This window comes from Dermacentor albipictus, chromosome 6, assembly GCF_038994185.2.
Source record: "Dermacentor albipictus isolate Rhodes 1998 colony chromosome 6, USDA_Dalb.pri_finalv2, whole genome shotgun sequence".
Taxonomy (NCBI): Eukaryota; Metazoa; Arthropoda; class Arachnida; order Ixodida; family Ixodidae; genus Dermacentor; species Dermacentor albipictus.
Window position 1 is genome coordinate 54,758,780 of NC_091826.1, and position 25,549 is coordinate 54,784,328.

Here is a 25,549-nt window from a genome sequence, read left to right on the forward strand (position 1 = left end):
GCGTTGTCGTCGGCCTCGTAACCTGCTCCGCCGCCGCGCATGCGCGCTGTCGGCTCTCCGGGCGAGGGAGGATGATGGAAGGGAGGAGGAGAGTCTGTGGTTCAGGGCTGGCTACACAAATGGCTCTTTGGCGTCCGTTCCTGGGTTTCGCGTCGTCGTCGGCGTTGTCGTCGGCCTCGTAACCTGCTCCGCCGCCGCGCATGCGCGCTGTCGGCTCTCCGGGCGAGGGAGGATGATGGAAGGGAGGAGGAGAGACTGTGGAGGAGGGCTGGCTACACAAATGGCTCTTTGGCGTCCGTTCCTGGGTTTCGCGTCGTCGTCGGCGTTGTCGTCGGCCTCGTAACCAGCTCCGCCCCCCTTTCATCCCCCCAGCGCTAGCAGCGACCGACTGATACCGCTTTCGTGAGTCCGCTACCGCACTCACGAAAGACGTCGTGCACTTCCTGCAACTCGCATTAACCGTCCATCGATCCAAACCGATGTTAGTAGTGGGGGACTTTAATGTTGACATAAAGACAAACAGCAATTTCCTAACACTTATGCGGGAGAACATCCCGTTCCTCTCGCTCGTAACGCGTCCCACGGCTGTGACAACCTCGCGAGGCACTTGTATAGATCTCGTCTTTGAGAATCAAGCATTGGTGTACCAAGTCGAACATATATCAGTCTATTTCTCCGACCACAAAGCTTCCTTCATGACTGTCAAGAACTGTTAGTGGAGTCTTTGTTAAAGGAATACGTGTGAAAAATAAACAAAAAATTCTGTGATAGCGCATACATGTGTTGCTCGATTTCTTTGCCTCAATCTATCGAAAAGGTGAAACAGCTTATTTGCTGCGCTCAAATTTCGCATTAGGAAGTAACGTAATCGTCGGTAATTTTTTTATTAACGTTCACGTAAATCTAAAGTACACGAAGCGTTTGCTGCATTTCGACGCTCATCGAAGCGCGGCCGCTGCTGTTGGGATCGAACCCCTGACCTCGAGCTCAGCAATCCAACACCACAGCCACTGGTCTACCGTGGCGGGTCAGCAGTGAAGCCATATATCTGCTTAATAGTTATTCCAAGGCTGTGTTGTTAGTCTACTTTATTAGTGCTTTGTTTTCGCGCTGCCTTGCCCATTTATTTATTTTATTTGTTTACAAAACCCCTGACTGTCCTAATGAGAGGGTATTACATGGGGGAGGGGGGAGGATGCCCTAGCTCATGCATGAAAAATGCAGCACTAGCGTTTGAAATAAAACTAATAATACATTGTTTACAGCAGAAAAATGAAATATAACTCAAACATCAAATGTAACACACACGCGCGCGCAAACGCACACGCACACACCAAGACAGACACAGAGCACAAAATAGAGATGTACAAGGGGTATGTGCAAGAATTCTTAAAATCTGAAGACGCTTGATACACAGTATGTTGATATGCACATAACATAACAAAAATGTTTATAAACCTGCTAGCTCTAAGCGTTCTCTTGCAACAATGTTTGGAAAAAAGGTAACTTCAGCAGCTGCGCGTGATGGTGAGTTATTCCATTTTATTAGTGTGCGAGGGATAACTTGCGTAAAGAGATGAGTGGCATGTTATGCGTTTTACTTTGTTTATGTGATCACGGTGGGAGAAGACTGCAGTGGGTGGCGAAAAGAAGTCGTCGATACAGTTTATGAAATAAGGTTAGGCGGCGAGGGAAGTGGCGTCGACGTGATAATGGTTCTAACGCGACACTGTTGTTTTAATGCTGCGAGGCTGGTGAAGCGTGAGTAACCTGAATATATGAAGCGAACAGCGTGGTTTTGCAGCGATTCAGTGTTGTTGATGACGTATGCTTGATAGGGAACCAATATGGCGGAAGCACATTATATTTTTGGGTGGATTAGCGTGATATAAGCAAGCATGTTTTAAAGTGTAAGGGTGCGCGCCTGAGGTTACGCTTAAGATGTCTGAACTCTCGGTTAGCGGATGCTAAGATGGTGTTCAGATGGTGATACTTATTAAAGAATGAACCAACTAGCCCAGGCGTGTTGTATTATTGGTTTTGACGTATGCTTCCAATAGCCATTCCATCAAGCAATTTCCGAAAGACCATGTTCTAGAAGTTCTGGACGATGGTAATTGGTAATTCTGTTAATTGTTAATTGGACTATTGTAGTGTATATATTTTAGCAGATTTAAGGGAATGGTCATCTCGAAAGTGGCGGTAGTCTTAGAATTTCTGCTCGGCAGAAGTGGCATGACAGCTTCCTGGCTTCAATATTGGTATTTTCACCCTGTTTCTTAATGTGAAATAAAGTGAGTAAAGTAAGTAAAGGAAGTTCGTTTGTCGGGTGTCCGAATATGGCGATTTGTCATCGAAATAATGTACACCTCCACTAATCCACCTGAACTGCAGGCCGAATTGTGTTATACGCTCCTCAAATTCGAAGGCAGTTTCTTCAGTGGCCTTGTAAGCCAGTTATTTTTACTGGCCGATATGCTATGAACAGGGAAACCCTATTATTTGCTTAAGTACTGCGGTTTGATGCTGAAAGCAGTGTCTCCACGCGGACAAAATTGTGATCGCCTCATGTTTGTCATGGTAAAATAAGTTTTTTTTTTCTTTTTCGTCTGAGCACGCAGATCAAGCCGTAGTAACTTCCGAATCACAGGTCAGAATGTCGACGTTGCATCCAGGATTTTCATTCCATATAGAAAAAAAAACGTGAAAACGTGGCGGCTATGACATGTTTCCTTATGGCGTATGCAGTTTGCAAAAGCATATCCTTCGAGATAGGTTTATGAACGAGAAGATAGGGGGCTAACCGAGGGGCCCGATTTTGATTAGTCATATTATAAGAAGCCGACAAAGACAACAAGGACAACACACGTGAAATTAGTTGTACTTACTAATAGAATTTAAAAAAAATGATAAATTGATGGAAATGAAAGTGGGTGAAAAAACAACTTGCCGTAGGTGGGGAACGATCCCACGCATTCGCATTACGCATTTTTTTTTTTTTTGCTTGCACAATGGGGTATGAGTCATTGTTGATGGTGATATTTTTGCTACCATTGAACCGGAGGGCGCGTTCTTACTTGAAGGCCATCGGGGGTCTGGGCCACTTAACGCTTTCGCCTTAATACTGGCTCACTCTGTGCGTCTGCATGTGTACTGCGCCGTTTTAAGAATGCAGATTTTAAGGGTGTGCATTGTTCAAGTGTCGTAGCAATTCGTTTCACGTATCCGGGAAACATAGGCCCAGTAATCCTGCCGCACAGCTGCGCACCGGTCACATTTATTAAGTACAAGACTATATTTTTAACATGATACTGAAGTTTCGCCGTGACCGATGTACTAGTCCAAGAACAACATAAGCCTGAGCAGGCCACAGAAATTTGAGAAAATTAAAAACGATTATGTTACTGTTGACATAGAATGAATCGCGTCTTTGTCCATTATATAATCCTGTAGAGTTTTGAAAGCTGATCTGTTCGGGCATGACTAAGGTAGAAGTACTTTTCGCACAGAGAATTTTTTCCTTTCTGCTTTTCTTTATTTGTTTCTTTTTCTTATCCGCGATATATGGGCTTGATTTATGCGAAGGAACTAACTGCGGTAGGTATCGTTTAGAAAGCGGATACGTTTTCTAGCCGTATAAGTGTTTGTCGATCACGTTTACACGTTCGTGCGAGAAGCTTGTGCCGTTATCTGCGTACGGTGTCAGGAAACACATGTGTGCTCTTGCAATCGCTGCAGCTTGAAAAATACATCGGTATCAGCCCTTCAGTTTTCAGTTACATTGCCCACTGAGCAGTCTGGAGGATCACGTGCTGCGCCTTGACCTGTCCCGATGGTCTTTCCGCTCTGTCAGGTGACCGGGCGCCTGCACCCTCACAAGGCAAGCCATGGGATCCAGCCAGAGCCAGCTGACAGCTGAGGAGCTGCGGGACTACAGAGTGCGTTAGACTGCCATATATTATGTTTATATTGCATTAATACGCTGTCAGTATAGCTGTGTGGGTTTACAGTCTGCACGTTCTTTTGAAATTCTTTGTACATAGCTGCCGTACCAGTGCAGGTACTGTTAGGTGCTACTTTTCTATACGAAACTGTGGACCCTCTTTTGTACCGACTCATTCATCAGCCGTCACATTGAGTCGCCGATCCCATGGCGATGCGACAGCGTTCGCGGGCCAGTGAAGAAAAAGACAAACGCTGGAAAAATTATACGAACTGCTATGAAATATGACACTAGTACGTCGATCTTCATGCAATAGTCTACATTAGTGCGGTAATTCATGCCACGACTCGTACATTTTAGTTTCTATACCCATACTTCTGAAGATGAAAAAAAATTCTACTGATTGATTGATTGAGGTGTCTTGCGCCGTTTGCAGCAAGCGTGCTTTTGACGAAACGTGATCGTAAAAAAATACATGATCTGTTGTGTGTCAGATACAACTAGCATTCCTTTCATATCACCTTCATATCACGCGCCCTGAATGCATGTTATCACTTACATGAACTAATCTACAGCTTCCGCAAGTTTTCTACCACTGAGCACTTGAATTTCTTTACAGGAGCTGACGTTCCTTACGAAAAAGGAAATTCTACAGTAAGTTTATATTATTTTATTTATATTAAATTTTGGCGCGTATTGCATGGTATAGTTTTTCAAGGAAGGGAAACAACCGTGAGAAAGTCATGCATTTGTGATTATCCACATGTTACTCACCGTGTTCCAAATAGTTTAAATGGTCACAACTTACGTGCGGTAACAGCAACAAACATTTCCGTCTGCAAACAAAATATTAGGTCGGCATTTCTTTTATCTTCGCCCAAACGGTTTGATGCGGCCGAACTGTGTTTGCCTACAGCTGTAATTTCTCGTCATGACGTCCCTGCCCGGACAAAACAGTTCGGGGCCAAGTTGACAACGTGCAGCAGAGTTGGCGGGTTCCCCACTTCGCGTTGCTGCTGGCCATGTCGAGTGTCACCTCATAACTACGTCAGCTGCTGTCACGCTAAATAAATACTCTAGTTATCGTCATGTTACCGAAGCTAATGATGTCTCCGGCTGTTCTCTTCAGGGTGATCCGGCAGTACTTCAAAGGTGGCGTAAGGCAGCAGTAAACCTACTACTTTATAATAAGCCCAGTGTAACAGGAAGGATCTTTCTTGATTATCGACTTTAGCGCTCACTATGGATTCCCCATAAGACTTATTGCCGCAGGAGGTTAAACAGCGCAAGCAAAAGGCGCTTCATGAGCGCCAATCAGAACGACACGTTGTTCAAACAACAGGAGAAGAAAAGGCGAGCTTCAGCCCACAGCAGATAGCAGTTTGGACTCAACGTGGCTGTTATTATTATTTCGCTTCTGAAAATGATGCCGACGGCAGGCGCACTTACGAACGTGTCTCCTTGCGTATGATTAACGTATAAACTTCATAATTTTCACGTGCGTGCCCTCTTATCACAGTAGTTTTGAGTTTTGCTAGTTCTGTAGAGCTACTGTCTTACAAAACAATGATGCGACCTAAATTAGGCTCTGTTTGGGATTCCGCCGAACTGAGTTTAACCGATCATATTGAACCCATACAAAACCGTGCGATAGATACAAATATACTGATTAATCGTATACTACGCATGTAACAGAAAAAAAAGCACAGGCACACACGTCTGGCTAGTCTTTAAGTACGACGCGAAATTGTAAGGTTTTCTCTCCATTAAATGTTTTCATGCCTCATGCATATGTTCTCCTGTCAGTCCAGGTTATCGCACCTCTCGAAGCAGCCACGCAAGCGCTGTTTACTGCGCCTCCCGTGCCGGAATTTCCGGACACCTTCAGTCCTTCTAAAACGAAGCTCCCCTTGCGAACTCTCCGGGACTTTGCGACCGTAGCTGCTGTCCTACCGAATAGCTCACACAGAGGACAGCACTCACATGACGATTAGGTTTACATATAGCCACATCTGTGCGACTCCTGCAGATGTGCCGGTTGCCGACTCCGTTCTTTACGGAATAACGCAGTGAAATGGCAAACAGCACCTAACTATGTGTCCTCGGTGCAACAAGCATATCCAATCAAGCGTATCATTCCTTTATATAGTGGAGCATTCCATGCCTTCTTACCCGGGGTTTGGCGCATCTGCATGGTCGGCTTCTTGCCGTGTATGACTATGGTACTGCGCGATTGCAAAGTGGACTGAACCGAGAGATGGCCTGATGAAAGGGGGGTCGATCTCGGAGGCAATGCAAGTAAGCCGTGGTCGCGTGGATCAGGTGGGTCGCGTAGTTGAGGGGGGGTCCGCCTCTGGCCTAATTGGTGAGCGTGGCACGTAATCTCTTTTGCGGCAAGACGTGTTAAAAAAAATTAAAATTAAAATTAAAATTAAAATTACTGCCTTAAGGACGCTTCGCTTCAAATAGATTCCAATATGCGCGTTGGATTTTTATAAATTTATCTTCCAAGACAGCTATCGACTGAAACAATCGGCCCACGAGTGCCATCCTTCGCGTCGAAAACCCTGCTTACTCCTAGGTAGCCATTCAGTATATTTTTGTTAACGTTACTTAACTCACCGATCCCTCATGTAAAACGCTGTCTGCAGGGTCCTTGATGTATTGTAAGTAAATAAATATATAGGTAAAATAAAAGAGGCAGAGGGTTTTGCTGTGAGGTGAAGACGAAGTGAAAAACATTGGGCGTACAGGGGAAGTCGCGGGCGTTTCATCAATGAGAGTTGTATTCGTCAGAGCAACAACTGCTCTTCTTGACAGCGTTGATGCGGCCAGATCACTGTCCTCCTAAGGACGGAGAGCACATACGGGTGCCGAGTGTTTCCTGAGGATTAGAGAACTGTAAGTGTTCAAAGGGAGCTGTTAGTTTGATAGGGATGCTAAGTGAATGGTTTTGCCCGTGCTGCAGGTTCCTTTAAAAAAAATAGGACGTACAAAGGGGAAAAAAATTGTTACAATATAATTGTTCAGCTTGAACGCTCACATTTCCATCACTTTTATTATTTTGTTCCCACATATGCTACTTGGCTGAGAACACGGAGTAAGTGAGAACGGATCAGCTGTGATCAGCACTATCTTGGAGCTCATGTCTCAGTGAGATAATGCCAGAATCCTTAAAAGACAGCGCATTGCGGCGGCCACAGCTCTTAGCCATTTCAATGGTGGGTCTCCTAACCACTGCACAGGTAGGCCTTTTGCCCGTGGTGTTACATATCTGTTACCACAAACAAATAGGCCAGTCTTCGCCGACATGATCGGCCCACTTGTACAGCTCAGACTGCCGTTGCTCAGGACTATTGTTTGGTGCGCGTGGATGCTGAGGCTACTCCACAAGGAGGACGGCTCTTATTCGTCTATATGCCACCGAAACGCTGGATTTCATGTTCATAGAACTAAATACCGTACGTGATACTATACCGAACGATACGAAGCCTAGTATCTATACTGACCCACACGGCACACTGAAGGATCTGAAGAGAGCTACCGAGACATTCCGAATCTGCCAGCAGATACACAAGCGAGGCAAGTCGTCATACTTCAGCGTTATACAACGCATTGGATTCGTTGACATAGCCATAGCCCGTTCAACAACTTGGCCAACCAAGTGGCTCACTCACCATCTATGCCTATAACGGCCCTCCAGCCGCACTTCCTTCTGATCCCCGAGATACTTTCCAACTCCAGAAGTCCATTCTCCGAAGCGACACGCGTGCGCGCTTATACACCCGTGTATCTGTTTCCTTCCTCGCAATCTGATGAATGAGTTTGTCTTCAGAGGTTCCGGTCTAGGGCTGACCCTGACACTTTCTGTCACTTGGACCTGGGAATCTGCTGACAATCGTGGAACACGTCTTAAGTGCCTGGCCCCTGCGTCTGTAATGACGGACATTGATTCCCTTTTATGGCTGAGTCACGGTACTCGGGATATCAAGTACAAGATACTCAGGGAGACTAAACTAAGGCCCAGTGTTTCAGGTGACTTTACCCGTTGGATAAAGGCTAGCGAGTGCTTGAACTCATTGTTGCGGTACTTGCATCATACGTGCGTTTATTATTATTAAAAAAATTAAATACATATTCCTTGTGGCGATTCCCCCGAAAAGAAAGAAAGAGCAACAGTGGTTGAAGGAGGAACGCCACTGGAGATAACGTTTCTACAAGGATGTGTCTGTCTTCGTTAGGGCCCTGAAGAAAATAAGAAGCTTTGTCTCTAAACTTCATCTCCAGCAAAATTTCTTATTTGACCACTGGTAATCCCTTCAAGCCTCCGTCATCCTGTAAACGTTTTGTAAACTTGTATTCCTTGGTTAAGCGCTAGCTACTTACAGAAACGCTGCCAAGGAAAGCAATCTTTGTCCTGACGACGACGTTACAGAAACATTGACTTCACCCTCGGGCTTCCGCTGTTCGTCCAGTACTGACCGGTATCTTTTTTGAGCTTACTGTAGCGATGTAACAGTCGAGAACATACGAACATTAGACAACACCCTGCCAAGTGACTTCTCGAACTTTCTTTCAGAGAGTACGCATGCTCATTCACCCCGCGGTAATTCTATCAATGACCCGACTACCTACACAGGTGTGCCAGCAGCTCGAACGAATGCTGCATAAACAACTTAATCTTAGTAGTTTCGTCTTATCTGTGTCCTGTTTCCACGCTGTTTATGTGCACGTACTTACGTACTAACCGGTGCAGTTATACATATAATCCTTAAGTGCTGTCTTACGCTGCCTATGTGTTACCGTCTGTGCGCTATGGAATGCCCAACCAAAGATGCCATAAGCATCAAATGGTTCGGTAAGCCCTTGGGAAGCAGTTGTTTTCTGGGAGCGCCGTGTTGATGGCTTCCGTTGTGTCGGGGAATATTCCAGGCGTCCGCTTCCAGGCAGCGGTATTCCAGGCAGCGGTGCAGTTGCGGTGCCTGCCGCATATGCCCCCTACCCTGTTGCCAAGATTTTAGTTATTTATTTACTTATTTATACTGCGGACCTGTTATACATTTGTGGATCGAGGAGTGAACGCACAGAACATATTTTCCGGCAGACAGCAACATGTGAGGCGCACATTCGTCACAGAAAAAGAACAATCACGAACAAAAGAGCACACACTCACTGAAGCACATGCAGCAATGCATACAGAGCGAACACAAGAACTTCATAAAATAAAAAACTGTCGACCATGCACACAGAGGGGGGATTCCAACTTGCATATGGCTCCATCTAGCTCCTTACTCTCATTTTCACGTATGCAGCGCCTTCAAACGATTCAAGGCCATCGCTGAAGGGCAGGTGGGTGCTGACAAGCACACCAGGATTCCCGTCAGGTACATCGAACAGATGCCGGAATTCAGGGTAAGCGAACAAGCTCAGGTCTGATTTATTTGTGCGTATACTTGTTTTGTTAGAGAGAGAGAGAGAGAGAGAGAGAGAGAGAGAGAGAGACGAGAAGTAACGGTAGGGAGGTTAACCAAAGTCTCGCTTGGTTTGCTACGTCACATGGCGGGGAAGGGGAAAGGTAAGGAGAGGAGAATCATTGTGCACGCTCACGGCAGGTGAAAGCTGTTAAACTAGATACGTGTAAACATGTCAGCCATTTCTTCTGCGAAACGTGAGGCTATTTTTAGCACTTCGATTTGTTTAGGCAACGGTGTATTTCTTAGTGTCATTTTGCACCTTTCTGTGCCCTATTTTACTGGCATGCCGAACTACTCAAATGATCGTGGTACGCGACTGTCTGCAGTGTTCTAAAAAAACAGCTTTCCTTGTCTGTTTTCCCCTTTTGCGGTTTGTATGCTTCTGGCCAACTGTGACCAACTTGGAACGCTAACTGTCACTGTAGTTGCCACTTGAAGTAAATGAAAATGTCCGATGGTCAGTTTACAACCTGGTCTCCAGCACAGAAACTCGATTCTCAAAGCGTCAGACCACGGACGCATGCCTGAAAAAGGCGGTATAAACTCGTACAAGCCAACGTTTAACGTTTAGTTTTAAAGTGAGCGCGCGCATCGATGAAGAAGGAAGGTATACGGGAGGCATTCCCGAAATTCGCTGCGCGACTCTCATCGTATAGTGTGACGCATTTTAACATTTTAACTCGAAAGTGTTAACGGCCCGGTGTCGCTGAAAATCCGGTGGACGCCGATGGTCTCGTGAGCGAAAAATCATTTTGAATCACGCATATCGAACCACGCAGGCCATCCGTGTAGGCAGAGGCGTTACCGACTACTTGAATTTCCCAAAGTAAAATGCGCCAGCAAAATCGTAAAGTACGACTTCAAAACAACCTACATACCCGGTAGCGTAGGACTGTAATTTGAATATACGAGAAAACATAATTCTGTTACGCGTAAACTCAAACACAAACCTCTTTTCCAGCGTTTATTCTGCCATTTGTAGAGCGGCGTGCCCGGTTCCTTGCAACACCATTTCGTAGCGCTCGCCTCCGCACATCCGATGCCCACGCCGCATTCCTACCACAAAGCTCGACTTCGCGCATAGCGTTCACCGCCAGCGGGGTATACTGTAAGAGTCCACCTAATGCACATGTCCGTTTCGTCTGCTGCTGGGGTGCTGATTGGCTGCGCTGGGGTACGCGTCAGAAGGAGGAAGGCACTCCAGCCAATCAGCACTTCAGCAGCCGACGAAATGGACATGTTCACTAGGTGGAATCTTACAGAACACCCCCTCCCCCCCCCCCCCCAGCTCCTAGTAGCGACAATCAAAACTCTCTCTCGGCGTGCGCGCAAGGAGAAACTGTGGTGTCGCAACGAAGGAACCCACCTTGCACAAAGAACTAAGAAATCCGACACAAACCATCTCATGATGAATGTCGACGTTAATGCCATCAACAGTGAAGCGATGTGTCGACACACCGCATTGCAACCGGCCAAGCCCGTCGAGTATGAAGCGTGTACGCAGCCCGGCGGCTCTCTCGCCCTTCGCTCTGAACACGTCGCGCCACCTAGCGACGCCGCAGGAAAGTATCCGCGTGGCGCGTTTGTCAATGTCTATCGAGACAAGATTGTCTGAATCAATATGAGGGGGTGTTCGACTCTGCCCACCACCACAGAGATTTGTTTTGTCGTTGAAGAGCGGCACATAACCCAGTGACACATGCTCAGCGACCAAAGTTGGCGTGAAACAGGTCTATTGGAGAGTGTCATATATATTCAGTGAGCAAAGCTGAAGTTGAAAGAGCGAGAGAGAGAATAAACTTTATTCAAGAGGTTCATTGAAGAGCGGCCCATGCCCAGCTTTACCAGTGACCCAAGTTAGTGTCAAAGAGTTCATTGAAGAGCGGCACATAACCAATTTTACACACCCAGTGACCCAAAGTGGCATAAGTGAGGTTCATTGAAGTGTGACACGCCAAGTTTCACATAATCGGTGATCCCAGTTTGGGTGAACGAGGTTTACTGAAGAATGGCACATAAGCAGTGGCACATGGCTAAATAGCACAGTTGGCGTAAACTAATGAGCGGTGGCATAAACTGATGAGCGGTACGCACAATTACTACGCGTTCCATCATCGTAGTAATTTTGTGGTAGGGATTTCAGTGTAGCGACGCCATTTCCGTGACGTCATTGTCATCGTGCCACCGTGGTCGTTCTATTCGTCTTGCCATCATGGTCGTACCGTCGTAGTTAATCTGTCGTATAGTGATTCCAGTGTGACCGTGTCGTTACCGAGACGTCATTGTAATCATGTCGTCGTTGTCATTCCATTTTTCATGCAGTCATCTTCATGCCGTCGTGCTTGTACCATGGGCGTCATGCGTGGCATGCCCATGATCGCGCTCGACAATTTCATGTTGAGCAAGGCGTTTCTCACTGAAAAAAAAAAACGGAGAGGAGTTTAATAGCGCTTCACAGAGCAAATGAAATGAACTGTGAATGAGAGAGAAAGGCAAATGAAAGACAGGGAGGTTAACAAGAGAATCTCTCTTGTTGGCTACCCTGTACCGGGGAGGGGAAAGAGGTGCGGCAGATGAGAGAAAAAGAATACGAAAAGAAAACAAAACCACGAACACGCAATACAGAACCGTCTCTGTGGGCGCTGTCACACAGTCTGCGAAGGCGTTACATAGTGTTATACAGTGTCAATGCCCCACTATTAAACTATACGTCACACAGTGCAAAGTCACAACTTACCACACAGTCTGATGTCCTTTAAATTTCGCAGCAGCGCCTTCACAGCGGCTCGCGCTGCTGTTGGTGTAGACCTATTACAACAGAAATCAGCAATTCGCGACGCTGACGTGACAAGAAACGCGAAAACAGAGTTCACAAAGGCTACCAGTTGGCAATTTGGCCAAAACGGCGGAGCACTCACTGCGATAGCAAGGTTTTGCGCTGCACTTGTACTTCTCGGACGATGTTCTACACGCGGGCGCTCCAAAATTTCTAGCACCATTAAAAGCTTTAACACGCCACGTACTAGGCGCCTGTATACTGACATCGCACAAGTTCCACTACGCTGCTCGTAAAGAGCCATGGCAGTATAAAATTACATCACTTTCAGGTTTGAGTATTGATATTGTTTTTCACTTCTAATTTTGAATTGTCTGAGAAGATTTTAGATAAAAATTATGCAGTGTGAATGTTAAGTTTCAGGACATTTGCGGGTTGCCATTTTAAACACTCTGAGAAATAACTTAAGTCAAGATCGTAAGACCTGGTTTGAGCAACTTTGGCGGTTGAATAATAAAGCAATGTACCTTCCATATACGGCACGCATAAATATATGGCATACGTATGCATCAGTATATTCGGAGCTTCACAGCAACGCGGACGGCGAAAATTCTCCTGAAGTGACCATATATTTGCTGTATATCGGAATAGTATATACCAAGCTGCGCCATGTGGTCGAACACAGAGAAACAAACTTCAGTATCACTCAAACACTGTGAGCTAAATGAAACAGACGCTTAGAAATGTTGATTATGCCAAACGAGCCAGAGAACCCAGTCAAAATACAATGTTTTGGAGATGCCAGACAGGCTCTTGCATCTCCGAAACACAATCAAGATAAATAAATCTATGACAAGCGAACGGCGCAACCAATGGAACGACGAAAATGCAAACAATTTTTAATGCAGACACATCATGCGTAGCGGTCCATGATTGCCTAAACCAATTTACAATGCGGCAAGGAATTAAGCACTAACATAAGGTGCGCAAAATAGCTCTGTACAGATAAATGAAAATTTCCATATTTGTCACTTAGATGTAGCAACATGTAGTACTTACGTGAACCTACACAGCGATTCGTTAAAATAGCAGCGCGTTAGAGGGGCAGATACGCGCATTGGTCACGGAACCTGCGTCCCTTAAACTTTTGTTGTTAGCTGTACAGCAATTCGCACAAGGTTACGAAACACGGCGCAGTATTTGCGAACGTGAGCTTCTTGTGAACGTTGCGCAAGCACAAGCCCGATTTATGGAGTCGCTTCTAGGTCGACCTGTCACGGGGGTCGTTGCTAAATTGGCTGTTCTGCGGAGCAGCATTTCACGGCGGGTCCGTTTCAACCGTGCGACGTAGTGTGTCCACGAGTGTTGCGTTCCGTTGCGAAGTTCTAACCTGTATGACCTTTCTTTCTTTTTTTCTGTCTCCCTCGGAAGTTCTCGCGAACAAAGTGTTGATTTATCAGTGGGATCAAAAGAGCGCGCTAGAAAAAAAAAATGGAAAAGATAGAGATAGAAAACGGCTATTTGGTGATGCACCACGGCCCTCGGAAAAAGCGGCGCGTTTGAAGTTCTTGCACGGAAGCCTTAGAAGATTCACACACGCACGCAAAGCCGCGTGCAGTTCTAGAAAAAAATAAAAAATAAAAAAGAAACGTGCTCGGAGAAATGTTTCGCGTAGCGCGGCTGCGTACGCGTACCGTGTTTACTCGCGCAAGGCCCGCGTCTTTGCGTCTATGACCCGCCGTGGTGGCTTGCATGGATACGTGGTGCTGGGCTGCTAAGAAGGCTGAGGTTGCGAATTCGATCCCTTCCGCGATGGCCTCATTCTCACGGGAGGGAACGGGGGGGGGGGGGGGACGCTGCGAAATGCAATAAAAGAAGATAGAAAGAAAAAGAATCGCTCGTGTACTGTGCATTGGCTTCCGTTAAGGAACCCCAGGGGGGTCAAAATTAATCTGGAGTTCTCCGCTATGACATGCCTACCCTTTTACCTGCCCACTGTGCTTTGGACAGGTAAAACTTTTAATTTACGTCGACGGCTCACACCCCTTACTTTGGAATTCAGAATTTAGTTTTAAGCGGGTGAGGAAGGGGAGAGATTTGACCTTGCGCGAGCCATTCTAGATTCTATAGTCTACTCATTTATTAGTTTAGGGACAGCGAAAGCGAGGAATGTTATTGAATAAATGGTTTTCTAGCTAATAATAAGGGGTTGACTGCTAATGTATTTCTTTTTTTTTCGTTTACTGAGCCGCATGAGTTGTTTAGTATTATTTGTAACAGTGTTGTATACATTTTAAATTTGAACGCCTTTCTGTGCTATGTTCGTATGTCTCCGAGTGCCACTAAATTATTGTGCTTATACTTTTGTATTTGTCCCAGCTTGTTTTTATATCGTAGCTGTGGCTATAGTTATGACGTGTACTGGATATGCACTGTTTATTGATATTTTTTTCCTAGTTCGAACCACTGTATCTATCAAAGATCGACAAACCTTGACCTCCGCTAGCCATGTTAAGTGCGATCAAGACTCACGCCTTCTCTCTCTCCCTCTCTTTGTTTCACTCCCGCTCCCCCTTTCCACGTGTATGGTACCAAACTGGACTAAGTTAGGTTAACCTCCCTGGCTTTCCTTCCTCCCCCCGCTCTCTATAACCACGTTCTGTTATTCCACCTGTTTTAGTTGTTCGCCTAATTGATGTGGTTTTACTACTTGTGCTAGTGATTTTGCACTTCCTATCGCGTGTTTACACCTCCCTCCCCACTGTAATGTGAAAACGCTGAGGGTAATTAAGATACCTGAAGTAGCCGCGTACCAGCGTCACCTGGTTTACTATGTTATAAACCAGGCTGGTGTCAGACTAGCGCCTCAGCAAAGAGATAGATAGATAGATAGATAGATAGATAGACAGACAGACAGACAGACAGACAGACAGACAGACAGACAGACAGACAGACAGACAGACAGACAGACAGACAGACAGACAGACAGACAGATAGATAGATAGATAGATAGATAGATAGATAGATAGATAGATAGATAGATAGATAGATAGATAGATAGATAGATAGATAGATAGATAGATAGATAGATAGATAGATAGATAGATAGATAGATAGATAGATAGATAGATAGATAGATAGATAGATAGATAGATAGATAGATAGATAGATAGATAGATAGATAGATAGATAGATAGATAGATAGATTTTAGTGATATGAAAGACGGAAAGGTTGACCTGAGCTAGTGCACGCTAGTCTGCTACTCTGCATGGGGAAAGAGGGAAGGGGAGTGAAAGAAGTGGGATGGATGATGATGATAATAAGACAAGTGGCGAGTGCTCATGTACATTAGTCGGTGGCTCTATCTAGATCCGCTCAGCCAAGGTATCCTATGAAAGGCGCGGGTTTTACGCGTGTAAGTACGGTGCTTTCGCACACTCCCAATTATTCGCTTCGGAGAGCATTCTAAAGAGCGTCATTACGAAGTGGTCTCGTGTAAAAGGATTGCTGCGGACTCAGTTACGACGGGAAGGCGTAATTACCGAGCGTTGGTAAAGCTCGTACTTCAGCCCCTTACTTCCCTTACAGGCCCCTTACAGGTTAAAAAGCATTTGTAATGCCCCACCCACCTCTCCCACTTTTTTTTTTCTTATTAAGCGCAAGCAATCTATGAGGCTCGCTTAGCAATCATCTTTAACAATTATCCTGCACTCTAAGCGTTCGCGTTTACCCGCGCGACGTCGCGCGCTGTGACGTCACGTGCATCAGTGCCAGTCCACCCTGCAAGAAGCAACAGGCCTCGCCGTTTACCGTTCGGAGCCGCGAGAAATCCGTGGCAACAAGGCAGTCAAAACGCGGGACAAAGTCGCACGGCAGACGGCGCTTTAACTTTTGTCATTGTTAAAAGACCGCGTAGTTGCGCACACACTCCTATCGGCCTCTGGAAGGGTCTTAGTTGGCCTACGATGAGGCCTCCTCATTGTTTTAGTGTAGATAACGACGAGTTCATATCTATGCGTTGGGACGTACTTAAATTGCATGCGGAGAGTAAATAAACTAGGAGGGAGCTATGTTATGTCGCGCAGACAGTCTTAACCAGAGAACTCTCCGTTTAGCCACCCCTCCACGCTTCCTGCTAAAGAAAAAAAAAAGAAGAAAAAGTAGATCCAACACGGTGACTCGGCCCAGTGTGCTCGGTTCCCGGTAGCTTTTAATCGATGAGAACTCGTTCGGGTGCTTTCCCATTATCTCTGCGCCCATTTTCTGTCGACATGTGTTCGTGGGACTTCGGTCGTTTGTTGCAAACGTAAAACATTCGGCGTACTTTGCGAGTGGGACAGCAACGTCTTGCTGTCGCACCCGTTCTTAATTGTGTATCATCGTCAGCCTGGTTACGCCTACTGCCGGGCAAAGGCCTGCAGTGGGCCTTTGTGTATATTGTGTAATTGTGGATGTGTGTTCACAACAAGTAATGATAATAATTTTCGGAAGGGCGTGCACCGACCAACCGCAGCACGTAGGCTGGCGGTGGGAGACACTAAAACTTACCGTGACACGGTCGCGTGTTGGTCCAACCCTTCCTGGCTTCAATTTTGTCGCGTTTAGGTTCCCTCCTGCTTCGTTCTTTTTCCTCCACGATAAGCTGTCGCGGCCAGCCATGTCCCGTATAGAGCTTCGTACAATCCTGGCCACAGAAGGAAATATGGGGCAGGAGTCGTTCACTTTAGTGCAGAAATCATGGGTAGTAGACATGGTATTTCTTTTTCATGATTTAGCGCGGCTACGTTGAGAAAAACATGTCGTCTACAAATTTATTCTGTGACGCTGAACTGTATTGCGCACACCGCCGCATTGTTTCTTTAGAGCAGTGAAGCGTTTTGCATTCTCCGCTGAGCCATTTCGTTGTGTAATTCCTGTAGTTAATAAAGAACGCGCGAGAATTTATTGTATCACTCTCGCTATATATTTATTTTAATCACACACGAATACTTAGTGAGTGGCAACGGTTGAAGGTTCAAGGTCAGAGGCAAAATTACGCTAATCGTTACCACTAAACGTACTCCTGGCTACATTAAGTTAAAGCAAGTTGATATAGAAGGCCATTAAGACTTTCGAAGCCAGAAGTTAGAACTTCAGGCAAATCCGCGTACTAATTATTTCAAATGCTGTCTCATCTCATGTCGTGGCACTGCAGGAATTGCGCACGTAACATTGTCGCGCCATATTCTCCTCTTGTGACATTGCAACAAAAACTGTAACACGCCTTAGACAGAACTGTCGGGGGAACGCTCTCATCGTTCTACGCACGTGCGCAGTGCAACCCCTTCCGGGACCGGCTACTGCGGGTGTTCTCGTCCTGCAAGGACGATCGCATGTCCTTCGAGGACTTCCTCGACCTCCTGAGCGTTCTCTGCGAGGATGCGCCCGTCGACGTCAAGGCCGAATACGCCTTCCAGATATTCGGTGAGTGCGCACACCTCACCTGTCCGTGCCCATTACCCGCACTGCGCGGTATACTCGCTCGCGTCCACTCACGCCTACACCAGTGCTCACACTCGCACAGCTAACTGACGTTCACACTCGCATCAATTCACATTCAGTGGGCCAACTCACTCGCGTACGCCGACGCTTGCTTCTGTTCACGAACTTTGTAACACGCTCGCGCTCTCGCCAAGTAAACCAGAAGAAAGGGGGTTAACCGAGGGGCCCGATTTTTATTAGTCATATCACAAGAAGCAAACAAACACTGACACCAAGGAGAACATAGGTGAAAATGCGAAGGTTGTGGGATCAATTCCCACAGTTGTTTTTCATCCACTTTCTTTTCCATTAATTTCTTGTTTATTTATTTCATTTACTAAGCACAAGTAATTTCATTTATATTGTCCTTGGTGTCAGTGTTAGTTGGCTTCTTACGATATGACAAGTGAAACCAGTGTGAGAATAATTGAGTACGCCACCTATGCACTTGCCTGCCTGTTTGCCCACTTGCCCCTGTACAGTTCAGTGACTATGCCGACGGAGAAGTCCTCCTGTGGATCCCCCGGCTTATGCGCGGCCGGCAGCCGAAGGTTAGATCGGGCTGGTGTTGCTCGGTATTTCACGGCGAGTACGTTTCGTAGTAAAATATTCTTGCGTGCACAATTGACAAGGACACAGTGAAGGGGACACACGGACACGCACACACGGACACAAAGCGCTCGTGTGTCCCCTTCACTGTGTCCTTGTCAATTGTGCGCGCAAGAATATTCTACTATGAATTCGTACCAACTCGCCCAACTATCAGTTCTGCTACAGTACGTTGCGAGTTCGCAGGCGTAGCACCTGTTCGCGCATTCACTGCGCCGTCATCGCGAGTGGGTGTAGAAGCGCTCTTACGATGCTCTTGCGATGTTGTCACTTACGACGTTCTTACGATGCCTGTTGTCACGACGCGCGCGCAGACATGGACGACGACGGCGTTCTGGGCGAGGACGACCTGGCGGAGGTCATCAAGCGGCTGACGTCGTGGGACTCCGGTTGCCGCCTGGAGACGCCCGACGTGCAGCGGATCATCGAGCAGATCCTCGCTGAGGCGGACCTCGACCGGAGCGGCCACATGTCGCTCATGGAGTTCCAGCACTGCATGCTCAAAAACCCCGACTTCGCGAGGTGACTGTGGCGGCAGCCTTACCGCTCTCTCGCTTTCGCTTTCGCTTTCGATCAATCAATCAATCAATCAATCAATCAATCAATCAATCAATCAATCAATCAATCAATCAATCAATCGAACAGTCAATCAATCGAACAGTCAAACAAACAAGCAATCATTTAATCAGATTTGATAGATTTCGTCTTGTTTATTTCTCCTCAAATGTCCGAGGCCATTACATCAGGAGAGGCATGATTGCATGTTCTCTTTGCTTGCATGAGAACACGACACAAGCTAGAAAAAAAGCAGGAAAAAGCAGTAAATAATTATTAAAGGTAGTATTGGAAAGAAGAAGTATGAATAAACCTATAATAAAGCTAATAATACAAACGCTGGGTAGCTTGAGAACGCGGGTATGAGGTTCATGTAATATTTTACATAGTAGTCTACATAAATATTGTCACGTGGTAGTGACGGTGAAGAAAGAAGCAATAACACAGTAGCAATACTGTGAACGAGAAAACTAACTTTTATTGGGCGAACCTGTGCCCACAAAAACAGGCTACACTTATAGCACAACGATAGCGGCGAACACGGTCGGCGATCGTCGGAAAAACTGATCAGTGGGTCAAGCGCGTCGGCTTTTATAGATCAGTCGTCGAATGTTCCAGATTACCTGATGGGACCCGCATGTCTTCCACAAAGTTCTACACCATTCGTGTCACGCGATGAAATCTGATAACACAAGGTTCGGCGACAACAGACACGCGGATAGAAGCATCGATAACTTTCCAGAAACTTCGGATACATGCAAGCGCGTCCCGCGCTGCGCGATAAGATTTGTTAGGCGGTGAAACCTGGTCGCCCGATAAATATAAATACACGTGTCAATACCCCCCTCTTAAAAAGCATCGTCCCGATGCTAACCCCAAGCGATCGGTGCACCTCTTCTTTCACGACGTCGGCGATCGAGGCCACTTGAGGCTGCGACGATGGCAAGACCTTGCGCAGTTCTTCGCGCACGATGGCCCTGATGGTCTCGCATAAATCGTCCGTGGCCAGTGATTGAATTCCGGAGTAGCTTGTTGGCTTGGTGCGTCGGTCAAATTGCCGGTTCCGCAATTCCAGTGTCTTCTCGATGCTCGTCGCCTCACGAAGAAACTCGTCGACGGTCTTCGGTGGACTTCTTACCATACCGGCGAAAAGTTCCTCCTTTACGCCACGCATCAGTAGACGTACTTTCTTCTCCTCGGACATTTCTGGGTCGGCGTGGCGGAACAGACGGCTCATTTCCTCAGTGAAAATCGCGATCGTCTCATTCGGCAGCTGCGCTCTTGTCTCCAGTAGAGCTTGGGCTCGCTCTTTTCGCACGACGCTTTGAAATGTTTTCAGGAAGCCGCTTCGGAAGAGGTCCCACGTCGTCAAGGTGGCTTCTCGATTCTCGAACCACGTCTTGGCGGCGTCCTCCAATGCGAAATAGACATGTCGTAGCTTGTCGTCGCTTGCCCAGTTGTTAAACGTAGCGACCCTCTCATACGTTTCCAGCCAGGTTTCCGGGTCCTCAAATGTGGAACCGCGGAACGTCGGTGGTTCCCTGGGCTGCTGCAGGACGATGGGGGACGCTGGGGCTGCCATTGCGGTTGCCTTGGCCACAATCTTCTTGGTCTTCTCAGGTAGAAGTCCGTGCTCCGGGGGCAGCTGTTGAAGACGGCGGCTTGCTCGGTGGTCCGGGATTACGTTGGTGTTCTGTTCGCGCTCTGGGCTGGGATCACGGCTTGTCGGGGGCGTCCTGTACATGGACGAAAAGCACCTCCACCAGATGTCACGTGGTAGTGACGGTGAAGAAAGAAGCAATAACACAGTAGCAATACTGTGAACGAGAAAACTAACTTTTATTGGGCGAACCTGTGCCCACAAAAACAGGCTACACTTATAGCACAACGATAGCGGCGAACACGGTCGGCGATCGTCGGAAAAACTGATCAGTGGGTCAAGCGCGTCGGCTTTTATAGATCAGTCGTCGAATGTTCCAGATTACCTGATGGGACCCGCATGTCTTCCACAAAGTTCTACACCATTCGTGTCACGCGATGAAATCTGATAACACAAGGTTCGGCGACAACAGACACGCGGATAGAAGCATCGATAACTTTCCAGAAACTTCGGATACATGCAAGCGCGTCCCGCGCTGCGCGATAAGATTTGTTAGGCGGTGAAACCTGGTCGCCCGATAAATATAAATACACGTGTCAATATATAGTCTTCAGCCAACTCGCCTATACAACATACTGTACTGAAATTTATGCAGAGGGGCTACGCTACATACGGTCCGCGGATCGAATACCACCCGCAAATTGATTTCTTGCGGCCCGCTTCTCGTCGTACAACACGTCGTACGACGAGAAAAAGCTGTTTTGTCGACAAACAACGCCATGATCCCTTCGTGGGGTCAAACACGAGGGAAAAGATGTGGTAGTGTGGAAACTTGCTTTAGGAACAGACGTACTATAAGATGGTTGCGGGACCACCGAACGTATTCGTCAAGCTACCAACACCAAGGTCACAAACGCACGCTTTCCGACTACATATGTTGATTTAATTACCGCAGGTGGTAGTAGCACCTGCGAGCCGATGCGTTTGCTTGGCGTACTTACCTTACTTTTCAGCACTGATAAATATTTGCTCACATAGCAGCGCATTGGGAGTAAGCGACAACCAGGATTATTTGAATCCAAATATCACTTCTTTGTTCACGTACGCATCTGCGAGCAGACGATCTCTTTGGCGTCTCTGGGCAAGAGCTGCCTTCTGTCTACAATGATTGACGTGACCTTACAAGACCTGTTGAAAACAGCAAAGAGTGCGATAACAACACCTATAAAATGCTCTTCGCCAAGCGAATGCAACGTTTTTCACTGAAGTGCTGCCCGTGTGGTTTGGGTCAGTGATAGCAGAGTCCTTATTGAAGGACTCTGGTGATAGTGATAGTATACTGTGAATCATCTGCGACAGAGAGAGCACAAGTATGCGATGTACAGTAACACTTTATCAAGAAAGGAATTTCGGTTCCTGCATGTGACATTGTTATCAGGGGGGAATTCCACAAGGCTACTACGTGTAGGAAAAATGAATTTGTCGTTGCTAATGGCTCGGTTAGGCATGCGCCTTAGCGGTAGACTGTGAGTGAGGCGAGCGAAGTTCGCAAAGGTGGTTTGAATGAAGGAATGAAGTAAGAATAAAGAAGGCATATATGAGATGTAAGGCGACGGAATGCAAGTGACGGAAGGTCGAGCGTGCATCTTAGTACAGCGTTACGCTAGGTTGATTTGAGTCACTCAATCAACTTGTCGGTCAGTCGACCAATGAGTCGTTCAATCAATCGGCAGATCAGTGGGTCCATAAACGAGACAATCAATTGGTTGGTTTGCCTTGCAATAGCATCATTATTCACGTGTTAGAACTGCTGCTGTGGAAAGTAATTATAGAAATTGCTTGATAGATATTCACGAGGACAGTTTCCTGTCCAACATGAGAGTAGTCATCTGATATCGCCTTACATATATTTAATAATAAAAAAAAGTTTTGCTTATCACTGTGAGATGAATAGTTTGATTTATGATGGGCGTAAGAGAGAGAAAGGAAAAACGCAGATATACGCATGCACTCGCACAAACGGTGAGAACCATGAAATGAACAAAGTGGACAGTTGAGCAACATAGCACGGGTAATAAACTAAATATTAGCTGTGACTGTCCCCCTGGTGGCAGGAGTGCACATCTTGTTCGACAATAGTGCAAAAGCAGAAAAGCAATAAGAAAGCAACCGACAGCTCAAAAACGTAGGCATAGAATTGTGTTCACCGGAAAAAAGAATGTGAGCTAATTTTGTTCGCTCCTGTGTATGCGTGCGTGTTTTCACTGCGCCCATCCACTCAAAATGTCACGGGGACTAAGTTGTCGCACAGATTCAGTGCATTTTATTCGAGCACTCCACAGCGCCGTACACTTAACACGCACAAAGCGCGCTGTATACAGCTCACAATGCGCAATTCATCAACGTGTTTTACGAGCAAACGTTTTCGCTGAGCTGACCTTGGCCGTGCTGTGGGAGGGCTCTCGCCTCACTTCCGGTGACAACTACCGGGCGCCGCCTCCGGCTGCAATTTTCGCACCGTCTGCGTGACGGCGGCATCGCCTCTTGGCGTTATAGTTGCGACCTTCGCTGTAACCAAAGAGAACGAGCGAAAAAGTAGAAAGAGAAAAAAAAAGATAAACGTAAGGGCGAATGGACGGCTTTGGAGAATGGATATATAATGGTCTTTCGAAATGTCTGCCTTCGGTAGGTAAAAATATTGCGCGTTAAAATGACACTATGTATAGCAGCAGGATGTGACCGCGTTATGTGGTATTTAATACCTCCCCTTTTTTTTTCTTTCTGTCTTTGCTTCTCGATTTTCTTTCTTGCTCCCTAGTCGCTGGAGTTTATTTTTCATAATTCAGATAGCCGGGTCTTTCGCGCCTTATTTTAACAAGAATCTTATCATTTAAACAACAACAGCAACAACAGCAACAGTGCAGCTCGTAGGAGAACTTCAATGATTGTTCTTTCTAAACTCCAATTGCTTTGGTTTAAAAAATGATTTATTATTAAGGTAGTGTTCACGGTCCTCCTTTAGTTTAGTGCATAAACCATTGCACTGATTTAAGTGTAACGTCATGGAATTCGCGATTTTTTTTTTTTAGGATTTGCACCAGTCATTCTTGTGCTGGGCCATAAGGGTTTCCGTAAAAGTTGTCGCCCCGAGTCTCTGTCTTTCGGCAACGGGAAATAGTTCTTTTCACTGTCTCGAAAAGTGATTCGTGCACTAGTGCAGTACTTGAAGTGTACCGGCTTAAGAGACTGTTTATAGTGTCCTTGTGTATAGTGTCCCTCCCACACGTACTCAGTGCTTACTCTACCCCTTTCTTCCTCTTTATATTCCCATTTCCCCCACCCCCAGTGTAGGGTAGCAAACCGGGTGCTGTTCTGGTTGACCTCCCTGCCTTTCCTATCCTTGTTTTTTCTCTCTCTCTCTCTCTCCGAGTGGCCGATGTCCAACACTAGCCTCATGGGCAGCGGGCGCGGGATATTTAACATTACGTTACGTATAGCCACCCGTCTTTCGTTCACGCGTCTATTGCGCTCTATATAGCCAAGAATTCGCTCCCGCCAGCCTAGGCGATCAAGCAAGTTTAGCATGAATGATTCGAAAAGTTCCACCCCACTTTTTAAAACCTACGCGATTAGTTGACTGACTGATCGTTCTGCGTGCCGTTGTGACCTTTCTTAGACTAGGCACCTGGGGAGGACTTGTGTGGAGGACCTGTGGAGGATAAGCTGGGGCAACTGACTTGATTCGAGTTTGTTTGCACATGGCAAATGGACTGGGTATTAGATCGACGTAGGTACAGGAAACAACTCAGTCCCGCGTCCATATTGTTCCACGTCCTACGCGTATTCGTGCATGCCATCACAAGGTTTCAATCCTGCAATGCGCGCCGACTAGGGAGCATTGCACAACGCTTGAACGCGTCCATATATACAGGAAAGCTCCCTTGCACAGACTAGCCCTGGGCCAACTGCCCATTGTGTCTGCTTTCGACTGTAGGGAGCATAAAGCGCCGTCTTAGGGTGGCGACAGCCTTTGTGAGTGTAGGTAATTTGGGACTTGTAACTTTCCAATAAATTGTGCGATTCCGCCCCTCCCCTCTCCCCTCTCCCCCCCCCCCAAAAAAAAGTGGCACGAAACCAACCAGGCAGACCCCGTGGTTTGCAATCGCCGGTGATGTGAAAGTAATCAAGTTTTTTTTTTAATAAACTTTGGCCTCAGCCACCAAATGCATATGCAGCGCGTGTGAGCACAGTACACGCCGCTATTACCCTAGAATTAAACTGGCAAGTAAGCAGTTTCGATTTATTAACGCCCACTTCGAAAAGTGCCCTTTGTGTTAAGTATAGAAGTGGAGGTGAACGACATATTGCTCAATGCACTTCACATTCTTGAGATAAGATAATGTCACTAAGATAATGTATGTTACTAACAGCACGCCATCGTGCTCTTAGTAACATACGTATAACGCAACATATAGCCTATAGTCTTATGCGTTTCGTGCGACGTGCAATTGAAAATAAATAAATTTGATGTGTTGAAATAAAAAAAAAACGGCAACGTATGTATTGAAGATGTATGCATGCTTCCTGCGCGCATTGTTATAGAACTAATGTAAATAAATTTAACAAATCACGCGGCAACATGTGTACATGTGCAAGAATGCGCCGCGACTTCTAGTGAGATTGAACACTAAAATGGGAGCTTGCCAAATTTGGTATCAAATGGCGGTTAAGATTCTGGTTCTCTCATCACCTTAAAACAGTGCTTGCAAATAGGCTCCCTAGTTTTCGACCATCTCAATTTAAAGCGTAAGTAGGGAGCCTGCATGCAAGTCTTGCATCTATAGACTGGCATTTAGGCTCCCTATACTCCGTCTCATACATCAGGTGCAACGCTGTGGAGGCTAGAGATGCTTTTTGCCGTGGCTGCGTTCGTGCTTAGAAATAGTTCGGTGTCTTCTGACCGCTTTTTGTGAAAATGTTCTTTATATAAGGTCAGTTACGAAGGAAAATAAGAATTCACCCTTAGAAGGAGACAAACCATGCGCTTAATTGGATACTAACGCCTTGTTTT

At 46.4% G+C, this 25,549-nt stretch overlaps 1 protein-coding gene across 3 annotated transcripts in view; it reads left to right on the forward strand.

Annotated features, from left to right (window-relative positions):
• LOC135907820 (calcium and integrin-binding protein 1-like) overlaps nucleotides 1-25,549 on the forward strand; it is a 50,574-nt gene that overhangs the window by 18,885 nt on the left and 6,140 nt on the right. For all 3 annotated transcript variants that reach the window (XM_065439579.2, XM_065439577.1, XM_065439578.1), the window contains exons 2-6: nucleotides 3,854-3,938; nucleotides 4,563-4,597; nucleotides 9,256-9,355; nucleotides 17,510-17,657; nucleotides 18,638-18,845. In XM_065439579.2, the coding sequence (XP_065295651.1) occupies nucleotides 3,888-3,938; nucleotides 4,563-4,597; nucleotides 9,256-9,355; nucleotides 17,510-17,657; nucleotides 18,638-18,845 (542 nt within the window). In that variant the 5' untranslated portion in view covers nucleotides 3,854-3,887. The remainder of the gene's footprint in view (nucleotides 1-3,853; nucleotides 3,939-4,562; nucleotides 4,598-9,255; nucleotides 9,356-17,509; nucleotides 17,658-18,637; nucleotides 18,846-25,549) is intronic.